Source organism: Alnus glutinosa, chromosome 8, assembly GCF_958979055.1.
Source record: "Alnus glutinosa chromosome 8, dhAlnGlut1.1, whole genome shotgun sequence".
Taxonomy (NCBI): domain Eukaryota; kingdom Viridiplantae; phylum Streptophyta; class Magnoliopsida; order Fagales; family Betulaceae; genus Alnus; species Alnus glutinosa.
Window position 1 is genome coordinate 22,173,850 of NC_084893.1, and position 12,787 is coordinate 22,186,636.

At 35.6% G+C, this 12,787-nt stretch overlaps 2 protein-coding genes and 1 long non-coding RNA gene across 3 annotated transcripts; all 3 read right to left on the reverse strand.

Annotated features, from left to right (window-relative positions):
• Positions 1-1,626: 1,626 nt before the first annotated feature.
• LOC133874738 (uncharacterized) lies at positions 1,627-2,492 on the reverse strand. The gene is made up of 3 exons (XR_009901360.1): positions 2,396-2,492; positions 2,050-2,288; positions 1,627-1,956 (listed from the first exon to the last, which is right to left on the reverse strand). It is a non-coding gene; the product is annotated as an uncharacterized LOC133874738 (long non-coding RNA).
• Positions 2,493-2,704: 212 nt separating this feature from the next.
• Positions 2,705-3,662, reverse strand: LOC133876218 (uncharacterized). The gene is made up of 3 exons (XM_062314502.1): positions 3,481-3,662; positions 3,134-3,375; positions 2,705-3,046 (listed from the first exon to the last, which is right to left on the reverse strand). Exons 2-3 carry the CDS (start codon positions 3,320-3,322, stop codon positions 2,705-2,707), a joined length of 531 nt encoding a protein of 176 aa, XP_062170486.1. The 5' UTR covers positions 3,323-3,375; positions 3,481-3,662.
• A 143-nt stretch (positions 3,663-3,805) lies between these two features.
• LOC133876219 (uncharacterized) lies at positions 3,806-5,911 on the reverse strand. The gene is made up of 3 exons (XM_062314504.1): positions 5,156-5,911; positions 4,858-5,087; positions 3,806-4,728 (listed from the first exon to the last, which is right to left on the reverse strand). The coding sequence occupies exons 1-3, from the start codon at positions 5,909-5,911 to the stop codon at positions 3,828-3,830; spliced, it is 1,887 nt and encodes a 628-aa protein (XP_062170488.1). The 3' UTR covers positions 3,806-3,827.
• Between the last annotated feature and the right edge of the window lie 6,876 nt (positions 5,912-12,787).

Here is a 12,787-nt window from a genome sequence, read left to right on the forward strand (position 1 = left end):
AAGAAAACAAGCTAAGTATATGGCATTAGCACTGAGATAACCATAATTCAAGGCTGCATTTTATAAATTTTCCATCTTTGTAAGGTTTCTGAAAATTCAAATACTAGCTTCAAAACATAACCAAGTACACGTTTACTTCTGTACAAGATATCTAGAAATTGTTCTTAGGCATTCGGCTTCTACTTTTTGCATCTCAAGCCCAACTACAAGAAAAGCCTCATTATTGGACACTAAGAGGCTCTAATGGGGAGAGAGAGAGAGAGAGAGATTTCTACCCCATTCTTATTTAAACACATCTGACTTGTGCCAATAAGAGGCATCTGATTTTTGCTCAAACCTTAAGCATGGCCATACGACACAAGGATATAACATGCCAAGAGTCATTTCAAGAAGAAGAAAAAAAAAAGTTGTAGTAGAAACAAGAAAACCAAGCAAAACAGGTTAGCATTTCAACTAGACAAACTTGTAAATAAAAAGAAACAATATTAAATTGAAAAATACCTCCCGACTCTTTGTGACAACAGGTTCACTAAACCCGCTGATACGCTTGAATGTAGGATGACTTTAAAGCTTAAGGGGAAAAGAGAAAAGAAAAAAAAAATCTATTTCAGATGAGAGACAAGAAATTATATATAAAATAGATAGAACTTCTATATTTTTGAAGTAGAGTTGGCAAAAAGGGTAAATTACCTTCTATTTGAATGCCTCCCACTTTTTACTCCATGGGGACTGCTTTAAGGGTACAATGACAATATCAGTTTTTGCAGCTGAAGTCTTCTCTTTGATGTTGGCAGAAACCTAAAAAAAACAATATCATGAATAGTACTTCGCTAATATAGATGATAGTCACTTTTAATATTATCAGAAGGCTTTCAACTTGGTCGTATTCACTTGCCAATGAAATAGAAACCTAGACTTCTCATTAAAACATTCAAAAAGAACAAAAACTAGCAGCTTTTGAATCATCTTCAGAATACCTTCCTCACTCATAGAAATTCATAGTATCTTCAACTACAACTACAGTTTAAATAACAAGATATTATTAATCTTATTGATAGATGCTCATCTAGAAATGCTTAAAAGTATTCAAGTCACAATTTGAGCTACATATAGAAATAATCATCTCAATGCTTTTAGTTAAAAACAGGTATGTTGAATCCTTGTCAATGTACAACCTAACCCAAACACAGAAAGAGACATTTTTTAGGAAAATGATTAGTTCTGTGATTGCTTAAAGTATCAGAAGTCCTAACCTCACAACCTGAAGTCCTACACCGACATCCCTCTAACATCTTCAACTTTCTGGCAACTTAGTAAACTTACGGTAGTTCCTGCAATAAGCCACTTCAGCAGTCACTAGTCTGTAAATCAGTGGAAGAAGCTCACAAGTAAACAACATTGATCACAAAATCAACGAAAGTTACACCTACAGCAAAAACTTTGTAATATGACCTGGTTCTTAATGCTTTGAATTGTCAACATACCTTAGCCATAAAACCAATCACACTAGACAATCCATGTGCACGCATAAATACTGCCCTTGCTTCATAAACTGTTATACTATATAATATATATGTGGGAAGAGAGGGAAGCGAAGATTCAAAACTAAATAGAACACTAGAGGCTAACAGATATAAGAAGCTTCGTAATTAAATAAAATACAAAAAATTTACAACTACATGAGCTTAATAGTAGGGGGAAAGACATACAAAAAGACAAACAAAAGACAAACTACTACAAAAGGTGTTAATGAGTTTTGTTTTTTTTTTTTTTTTTTTTAATCACAAACTCAATTGTCTCATTCCCAATCTTTCCCATTGCAACAGCTCATATTTTAACATAGTTAGGCGACCATGCAAAAGCCCACTATCACCATCAATCCAATAAACACCTTCAGTTGATCTATGTTAAGAGAGGTTGCCCTAGCTTGAATCATCTTCCACGCTTCGTCCAGGCCTAGGAAGAAGAGAATTTCATATCATAATCATGTCCATTATAACAATTAGTGAATGTATGTAAAAATAAATTATATTGTAAATATAATCTAACATCACAATTGCCATTAGCATATCTATCTTCTCCTGCATCGCCTCCATTTTTTGGTTACACTCTTCATGGTTGTCCACATGGATCACATCACGCAACCGAGATGAGGATGGGGTAGGTATGACACCATACCCCATGCCTTTAACATGGCCAGATCGGGGGCCCCCTAGTACTTGTGTCATTATGGAAGCTTCCTTTGTGTTGTCAATGCCTTCTTCAGCTGTTAAATCCTTCATTTGATTCTGCATAATCAGTATAAACTTTAGTTAAGAAGTTCATGCAAGTAAGCTAATTTTATAAATACATTATAAGAAATCATGATTATCAAATAAACGTTCCATTTACTTACGTATAAAGTCTCACAATGTGGGTTCACAAAAGAACCACTTTTCTTTGTGTGAGTCTTCTTAAAAAATTCTACCCAACGGGGCTCGACTCCAGTTTTCTTTGTATGCAAATAATACACATATAATAAACGTATACTTCCAACAACGTTCTTATAATAATATAATATTTTAAAATTCTTACTTCTTCATCGTGATGACTTATGAATGGTTTGGAGCCAGCCGTGTGATTTTTTAACAATCCACGTCTATTCTTCTTATTCCGTCTAGACTTAACCTATCGAATGTTGTCCAAAAAAGCAGTATTCATTAAATTAAAGAGTTGTATTCCAAGCATATCTATAACAACATTGTAAATTTAGATTAATAAGATTTACCTTCCATAATTTCTCATCAAATGAGCCGCATATCATAAGCCATGCGTTGACCGCAATACCTTCGGGGACAGTGGCCCTTGCCTTAGCTTTACCCTCATCATCACCCTGCTCATTACCTTGCTCATTGCCCTCCTCATTGCCCTCCTCTTCATCATCTTTGAGAAATGGTTTATAGTGTTTGTTGTAAAGTTTGTTGCGAAGTCTTGTATAGCTACGCCGAAGTGCTCCATTAAGTGTCAAGATTTCCTCCACACGATTCATGTTCAGGGTGACATAAGACTAACATAGTAATAAAGAAAATAACAGTCAAAACTTTATCACATAATTTGTATTAAATAACGTTATCTCAAACAATGAGAGATATACCGTAAGACGGTTTCTTAACATTTCCTTTTGTTCAGGTGGGACATTGCACCAAGAAGCATGATGTAGCTCGCAATGGTTGCGAACAATTTTGCTCACCATCCTCGTAAATTGCCCACCACGCTTGCCTACAGCTACCTGAGTCCCATCCTTGATTTCTAGATGAATGGGACCACTTTTACACAATTCCATAAACTCTATGCACTTATTCCTACCCCTTTTTTTCCGTCCAATTAATGTGCTCGCTGTTAGGCAAAACATGGAAACATAGTCTATAACAAAAAAAGAAAGAAAAAAAGATCCCTTTAAAAATCGAAAGACGACTACACAAATAACATATGTGCACTTACATGATGCAGTTGGGATAGATCCCTGTGAACTCGACTAAGCCGCTGAATGCACTGCATTAGTCATCGGTGAGTCTGTACCCATATCTTCACTTTCCTCAATGGGAGATTGTGAGCATGATGATTAATATGGGCTTGGCCCCAGCCCTGGCCTGGGCCTCCCCTTGCTCTCCTTTTTCGTGTCACTATTTCTATTAGGGTAATAACATGCCAAAGAAACGCATTAGACATATAACAATATTACATCATACTTAGTCATTATGAAACATGTTCATTCAAATAATTTAATTAACTATACATTATGAAACATCAAACTTCATAGTAAATATTTACACCAAAATGAAATATATTCAACACATATCATCATCAGAGTTTGTATCAGTGTCGCTCGAAAACTCCTCTTCGTGTTCAGAGTCTGTGTTTTCATTACTAGACAACTCTTCTTCATCATCGGAGTTTGTATCATGTTCCTCATTATACAAGTTATCGTCAATGAACATGTTTTCATCAAGTTCCACATATACTTCATCAACAGCTATTGGGATAGGTTCCACGTCATCTCTACATAACAAATTTGAGTCTTCATTATTTGCTTCTACAGTAATGGCATTACCCCCAACACATTCACGTTCCTGGTGTACCTCACCACTGACTCCTTGGTCCTCTTCTTCATTATCTCTCTCTAGTATTGTTGGAATATCATATATGTTTCTATGAGTCATCTTCTGCACCACTTGCCAACTACCACCCAATTTGATATCATTCAAGTAAAATACTTGTGAAGCTTGAGATGCTAAGATAAACGGGTCAGATTCATACCATGTACGAGAAGTATTCACAGTTGTAAAGTATTGGTCCGTTTGCATTCCCGTTCTAATCCCAGTGTTCCACCAATCGCACTCAAAAAAATACACGTGATTTGAGCCCGGGTAACGTAACTCCAAAATGTTCCTCAACACACCATAGAACTCAATATTCGACGTGCCATGCTCACCTCGAACAACAATACCACCGTTTTGAGTAGTACGAGTTTGTTCACATTCTGTTGTGTGGAACCTAACCCCATTCACAATACAACCTTTGTATGATCTAACTAGATAATCAAGCCCGCATGCAAGGTCATATAATTGTTTTGAAACATTCGCCGCATTGCTCCCACATATACGATTTTGAAACCAACGTTCAAATTCGGCTTCATGCCTCTTCTCAATGTGAAGGTTGGATTCTCCACTAACCTTTTGATAGTGTTCACTGCATAAAAAATACAAATAAGTACTCATCTTCATTATCAATTACATTGCACATAAAGTAAAAATAAACAATCATTGTTACACTTACTCCAAGTATGAAGCAGTTTCCTTACAATTGTTAAGAACATACCATCGAGCCCTTGTGAAAACCTTCTCTTCAAGTGTTACAAATTTTGCTGCTCCCAAAGGTCGAACTCGTTGAGAGAACACATCCAAGCCTATACTCCTTTCCTCTAGCCATCTGTCAGCATTTCTCTCTTCACGAGTCCATCTTGTCTCAATCCCACGAAGATAAGAGGAGCAAAATGTCAAACACTCATCAGATAAATAACATTCAGCAATTGACCCCTCTGGCGTGCTCTATTCCGCACAAACCGCTTATATTTACCAAGTGTTCTTTCCACTGGATACATCCAACGATATTGTACTGGTCCAGCAAGCTCAGCCTCTCGAGGTAAATGAACAGCTAGATGAACCATAATATCAAAAAAGGCAGGTGGAAAAATCTTTTCCAACTTGCATAGAATCACGACAATGTCGTCCTTCATTTGCTTCAAGACATCTAATTTCAATGTCCGTGCACACAGTTGCTTAAAAAAGTTACTCAGCTCAATCAATGTTGTACGTATTTCGGTTGTTAAATATCCACGGATTGCAATAGGGAGTAAACGCTGTAAGAAGACATGACAATCGTGGCTTTTCATTCCCGAAATCTTACTAAAAAGCTTGTTCACACATCGACTGATGTTAGATGCATACCCATCAGGAAACTTCACACCTTTCAGCCAATCACATAAAGTTTTCTTTTTATCTTGTGTCAAGGTGTACTTTACAAGTGGCATTGATCGAGCTGCACCATTTGTCTGCAAGTGCAATTCTTTGCGTATACCCATTTCATACAAATCCATTCGTGCCTTGGCCGTGTCCTTTGTCTTCCCAGCAATATTCATCAATGTACCCAAGACACTATCACATATGTTCTTCTCAATATGCATGACATCTAAATTGTGTCTTAGTTTTAGTGTTGACCAATAAGGCAACTTGAAAAAAATACTTTTCTTCGTCCAATTCAACTCATCATCTGTGCGCTTCCTCTTTGTTCCACATACTTTTCCAAACTGCACATCTGTAACATGCATTAGTTGTTGTAACAGTTGATCACCAGAGAATTCTTTAGGTTTCATTCTATGCTCCTCAGTATCGTCGAACAATGATTTGTTTTCCGCCATACATGGCCTTGAGGTAAGCAATGACGATGACCCATGAAACACACCTTTCCACCATACTTCAACCATTTGTATGTTGTATCCTTGTTACATACTGGACATCCAAGCTTTCCCTTAGTAGACCACCCAGATAAATTTGCATATGCAGGAAAATCGTTTATAGTCCATAATAATGCCGCATGCAATTTAAATGTTTGTTGCGTCAACGCATCGTACGTGATTACGCCTTCATTCCATAATTCATGCAAATCATCCACCAACGGTCGCAAATACACATCAATTTCGTTTCCGGGTGCTGTAGGCCCAGGGATAAGTAACGACAACATTATATGTGGATCCTTCATACACTTCCACGGAGGTAAATTATACGGCATAAGTACTACTGGCCACATGCTATATGATGTACTCATATTACCAAATGGATTAAAACCATCACTTGCTAAACCAAGCCGCACGTTGCGGGAATCTTGAGCAAACCAATCATGCTCTTTATCAAATTCTTTCCACACAATAGAATCGGCTGGATGTCTTAGGGCATTGTCATCATGTTGCCGTTCATCTTTGTGGCACCTCATATTCTTGGCTGTATCTTTTGACATAAACAATCGTTGCAACCTTGGTTTTATTGGGAAATACCGTAAGACCTTTTGAGGGATTTTCTTACCGCTACCTTTAACATTACTCCATCTTGAGGTTTTGCATTGTGGACATTCTTCTTTATCAGCGTGTTCCTTCCAAAAAAGCACACAATCATTCTTGCATGCATGTATCGACTCATATCTAAAACCCAAGCCTTGCCTAACCCGTTTTGCTTCATAATACGATCTAGGCAATGTCTCTCTGTCTGGGAGGGCTCTCCTCATCAAATCAATCATCATATCAAACGCCTTGTTACTCATGTTGCAAAGCGTCTTTATATGAAGCATATTCACAATGAAAGAGAGTTTTGAAAATTGCTTACAGCCTGGATAAAGTTCACGATGGGCATCTTCACACAATGGGTCAAAGGAGGTTCTATGTTCGTAATCATTGGTCGTAGGACCTTGAGTAGTAGAAGAATCACCCATATTAGGAACTGGAAACGTCCCCCTATGAACATCATTTAACAAGTCATCAATCTCATCAAGGTCCTCTACACTTGCATTGTTTGGTGTATGCTCAACATGCATATTATTTGTAGTAAACGGATCTTCCCCATGAAATATCTATTGAGTGTAACTCGAATCAATTCCATTTTGATACAAGTGATTCTCCACCACGTTTATATATTCACAACATCGATTTGCACACTTACGGCATGGACACCTCGTCATACCACGTCCATCCAAGCAACAAACTGCCATTCTCATGAAATCATCAACACCTTTTTTATATCGTTCAGACAATCGTCTAGTTTCCTGCATCCAACTCTTATGCATCTTGATATCCCTATAAGAAGTTACGACATTTGAAGCAGTTGGTCAAATGTTATATAGTTTATCATCATGTTTTCATTTAATTCACACTCTGAGCCATAAAAAACATCAAAGTCACTACCAGTTTTCTCTTTCCACAATATTCTACCATATTGCAAATGTATGCTTCTCCTATATATGTGGAAAGATATGAACAAGGGTTGATATAGAAAACAGCTCTTCATTTTCATTGATTTTCTTCCTATTAATAAATGCAAACCACCATGTCTTTTGATATTCAAAAAATGTACGACAGTTGTTGAATTACAAAATAAAGAAGAATAAAATTCAACAGGGAATTACAAAGTGGTTCTATTCAAAACCCCACATGGGCTTGAGCTGAATCTGTTTTTCAACCATTATTTCAAAGATGTGGACTTCAACTGCAGATTGTTAATGTTGCTTATCAATTTTTAGGCGAAGTTGTATTCAAGAATTTCTAACAGTTGAGGTGAATTCAAGAATTTCTCTCCACCCAAACATGACACACATTGGAGCTGTCCAAGAATTTTTTTTCTTTTTATATAATGATTAGCTTGCCTACTGCAATTCAAAATGCTAGTCTCCAACGAACTTGCCTATAAATCCAGAATGTATTAAGCAATTCCCCTACATTCTGCAGTATTTTTGCAGAAAAAGTAGAGTATATATCACCCGAATATCTCCACAGAAGAAGTGTCTATATAGGAAATACAAATTGGCATTCAATTAATTATGATTCATTGATTCCATATACAGGAAATGAAATTCCATTCCTTTTGGTACTAAAGGGGGCAATGATTTTAAAATGTCCACTTCCAAACTTACTCCCAACACAAGTACTTTGTTTCAATTAAAATGTCCACTTAATCCGAATCAAGAACCCACCCAATACCTGACTATCATGCCATCCACCAAAGTAACCAGCAAAGCTAGTAAATAAATAATTGAAGGAAGAAGAAAAATTGGTGAAACAAAATCAAATCTTCGTACATTATTCATTTGACCTAAACCAAACATCATAAATAACAGTGCCCAATGGCAATGGAGTTAATGGTGTGGTACTTCTAATGTTGGAATGGATTAGCCTTATGTTTACATTTTTGGGCTTTGGCAAATTCTAGCAAGGGCTACGAGTTAATATAATACAAAGGAATTAGTACTCCGTTCGTTAAAATTTTTATTTTTTAAATATAAAAAACTCTTAAAATATTATTACATTTTTTTTTAAAAAAAAAAAAAACTAAAATATTAAACATTTTGTTATCATATTTATGTCAGCTATAACATTTTTTTTTTTAAACAACAAAAAATATCATACAAAATACAATTTTTTTTACCTTTATACTATATCATAAGAGCATCATTATCAAGCTCTCCAAATTTTTCTTCAAATTTAAGCCAAACAATCTACTTTTCTTATTTTATCCATCACTTTTAAAGTAGCTCATACATCAAACTCTCTAAATATTTCTCTATTTTAACTATATATTGTTTTTTATTAGTTTTGAGAATAACTACTTTAACTAACTACTTTCATGAACATCAAAATTGCACTAACAACTAGCCAACTCTCTTCATCCAACGTCCAGCATATATATATATATATATATATATATATATATATATATATATATATATATTTTGGCCACTCAACATTAATGTTTAAATTGAATCCAACTACCACCACACCACTTTAATTAAACCATCCACCCACTTTAATTAAACCATCAACGTTCAGCATTGCTTTTTTTTTTTTTTTTAATTATATTATTCCAGTAGTAGCAATGGAGACAAACTTGTTGGCGGCTAGTTGTTTTATCACAAGAACGCTCCTTGCTTTAAAAGAACAGAACAGGAATAAAAGAAATGAATACCAAGAACTTTGCTAACAAAAAAGGCATGAATATAAAAGAGATTTTATTTAAAGGAAAAAAAAGTGATGGGTTGATTTTTATAACAGACTAATATATTCACATACACAAAATAGAAAGGACATCGGAGGCATGTTTAAGAAAACTTCAAGGTAGAACAATGAGGTTTTTGAGCATGCAATGCAATTATGGTGGATTCCACATACAGAATGAGGGGTCCAAGTCAAACACTTTCGTAACTTATGTTTTTCATTTGCACATCAGCCAAAATTTGGCTTCCAAGTAGTCGCCCACCAAATCAATGCATGTAGAATACAAGAGAAAAAATAAAGTAGGCAATATTTCACCAATATTTCCTGTGAGAAGGCAGAAGGCAGGAAGCATACAGTAGGCAATATTTCACCAATATCATTTAAATTACATGAGGATATATATTATCAAAAACTTGTCCAGATTAGTCATGGATATTCATCTTAAAGCATAATCCTAGTTAAATAATAAAGTACTAATAACTTTCAAACAATCGTGATCAAAAGTCCTAGTCTAGCAAAATAGGACATAACTTCCCCTGTCTTTGTTCTTTGTTCATCACTTGCCAGAAAAAACAGTGACACATGTGGCTGTGAACAGTGGTGAATAATAAATAGTACCACCAATATGAAACTGCATGTACTGTGATTATGCAGTGAACATGCGAATGGCCAGAAATTGAGATTTTGTTCCAAGTGTAAACAATGTATCCCACAATAACATGGGACAGAGCACACCCAGGATTGTAATGGGGTCATGCCAATTGAAATTACAAAATACGGATGGCCATGTCTGATTGCATTCCTAGCATACCAGATGTTATAAACTAAAGAACTAAAGACAAGTCTACAAAGAATCCCCAGCATCGACTTCTTCTTCCAAGAACTACAACCATATATCAACAAATTCTGCAAATCAAAAAGAGGAACAATGGAAGGGCAATGCTGGACACAAGCTTTCCAAATATGACAAAGAACAGCAATGGGTTTTGTCAAAATTAGAAAAACCAATTCAATCAGATTCTTTTTTTCTGCATTTGACAAAGAACAAACATTTTCTTTGTTCTTCTGGCCACAAAAAAAGCATAATCTAAGAAACCAAACAAAAGCTACTCAAAGCAAACAAATAAAACTTAAACTAAGAAACCCATATAAAGAAAAATCAACAAACCCATATAAAGAAAAATCAACAAACCCATATAAACGTAATCAAGCTGCAAATGGGGATAAAAGAAAACCCCATACCCCTTTGAACGAAACCCATTTATAGCCCCATTTGGGAGAGAGAGAGAGAGAGAGAGCAGTACCGAAGCAGCGGAGCTGGAACGTGGGATGAAGAATCTCAGTTGAAGGGGCTACCTGGAGTTTAGACTGAAATTGCACAGCGCCAAAGAAGAAATCGCACAGTGCTGAAGAGAGCATGAGAGATTCACAGAAACTGGAAGGAAAATGGAAGGCGCGGAGAGGAAAGTGAAAGAAGCGGGAGAATGCAATAAAATGATATAAAATGAATGGCTTGAGAGCATTTGTGCGTTAAATTTAGAGAGAGTGTCTGACAGGAGCCAATTTGGTGAAATTATGAAGAGCTTGATACAAGAGAGATTTTGAGTTATTTCTCTATTATTTGGTGAAAGATTTGAAATAGCTACTTTGATATGGATGCTCTAACACTTTTTAAAACCCGAAAAGAAAAAAAAGAAGAAAGAAAGAAAAACATCCAAAATACAATAACAAACAGAATAAGTGAGAGGGACAAAGTGGTTGCATGGTGGAGCCCTATGCCTTGTTTGCTTTAGCAACCAACTCCATTTCAGGCACTCGTACTTAATTCACTCCAAGATTCTGTGTCTTGGATTGCACGGCATCCACACTTGTATTTGTATTTATACTCATTTTCAGCACAAACACGGGCGTCCACAAATATAAAACAACATACTTTTCTTTTATATTGTGTGTTTTTTTTTTTTTTAATTACATTCATTAAACTGATATTTATTTTTAAAGTATTTAAATATTATGAGAGACCCAGAAGATCAGGCCCCTGAAGCTACAGATTCTTCTTCATCTTCTTACAGAGACCTCGCTAGCACCAAGTCCATCAACAAGGAAACCCTATTCTCCATAGGTTCTTCTGGTATCTAATTCTTGGGATTTATGTTTTTAATGAGTATTTTGAAATAATTGTAAGATTCTAATCCAAGTTTCCACAATTTACAGAGAATCTAACCCAATCTTCAAATGGATACAAGAAATCCCTAAATTTGCAACACATAATCATTGTTGGTGCTCTGCCATAGATGGAAATTGCAAAGAGAGAGAACCAAACTTGGGCTGGTGAGAACGAAGGGGAGTAGATCGAACGGCGTGGAGGTGGCCGGCGGATTTAGACTGGGCGGCGACAGCGAGGTGGGCGGCGATGTCAACCTGCACTGCTTGGATTAGAGAGAGAGGGAGCTGTTTGATATATTCTATTAGAGTGAAATGTGTAAGAGATCGAGAGAGGAGTTTTTTTTTATTATTATTACAAAAGATAAGCTCAAAATGACGAAAGTTCTTTCACTTTAGCGCCTTTTCTTTTTTTCACCTTAGCGCCTTCATTTCCCGCGTGAAGCGTTGGGTATTATGTTGGTGTCGCCGCTGATAGTCATATATTAATAATTTGACCGAATTTTTTTTTTTTTTAATTTGTTCAGAAAAAAAAAACTAATGTTATAAATTTCTTAATAACTATTTAAAAATATATATGTTATACATATATAACTTCTATAATCTTTTATATATATATAGAGAGAGAGAGAGAGAGACGTTTGCGGTTGTCTACCCATAATACCATTGGAGTTATTAAAAAAAATGAAAAAAAAAGTCATTTGAAAGAAAAAAAAAAAAATTAAAATTAAGGGAACTAATATGAAAAAGGCCACCCCTTTTTGGTATTTTTAGTTTTTCCCCCTTTTGTTTAGTTTTTTAATAATTTTCATTTTTTTTCAAATGGTAATTTTTTAATAACCACAAAGGCATTTTGGGCAAAAAAATGACAAAGTGTCTAATTTGACACGCAGTGGTAGTTAAGGGGGCACCAATGTCAATTTTTAAAGTTTGAATGTGTAAATGAAAATGTGGTCATGTTTATTGGCTAAAGTATATCACAATCGTACATTAGATCAATTTAATGTTCGATCAATCGTGATTGATCCAACAATTTTATCACAATCGATCGGATTAATGCACAAGGATCGGTCTCATGCACAAAGATAGTTCGGATGGTCTTATCACAATCGATCGGATGTTTGTATTAGGATTGATAGTTCTAATGTACAAGAATAATAAAAAAAATCCATAGTCAAGATCGATTGAAATAGCTACAAAATGATCGATCAGATGTTCTTAACGTGACTCATCATACTAATGCAAAATCCATAGTGTCAAGTTAGATCGAACTAATGCACTAGGATCGATCGGGTGTTCGATTTATCCTACAATCCTATCACAATCGATCAG

Coding starts and splice junctions, on each gene's coding strand:
- LOC133876219 (XM_062314504.1), bottom strand. CDS start 5,911: ATGAAACCTAAAGAATTCTCTGGTGATCAACTGTTACAACAACTAATG. Junction 5,088..5,155: donor AGGCTGAGCTTGCTGGACCA/GTACAATATCGT, acceptor TGTGCGGAATAG/AGCACGCCAGAGGGGTCAAT. Junction 4,729..4,857: donor GTTTTCACAAGGGCTCGATG/GTATGTTCTTAA, acceptor TTTTTTATGCAG/TGAACACTATCAAAAGGTTA.
- LOC133876218 (XM_062314502.1), bottom strand. CDS start 3,322: ATGGAATTGTGTAAAAGTGGTCCCATTCATCTAGAAATCAAGGATGGG. Junction 3,047..3,133: donor TGTTAAGAAACCGTCTTACG/GTATATCTCTCA, acceptor TTACTATGTTAG/TCTTATGTCACCCTGAACAT.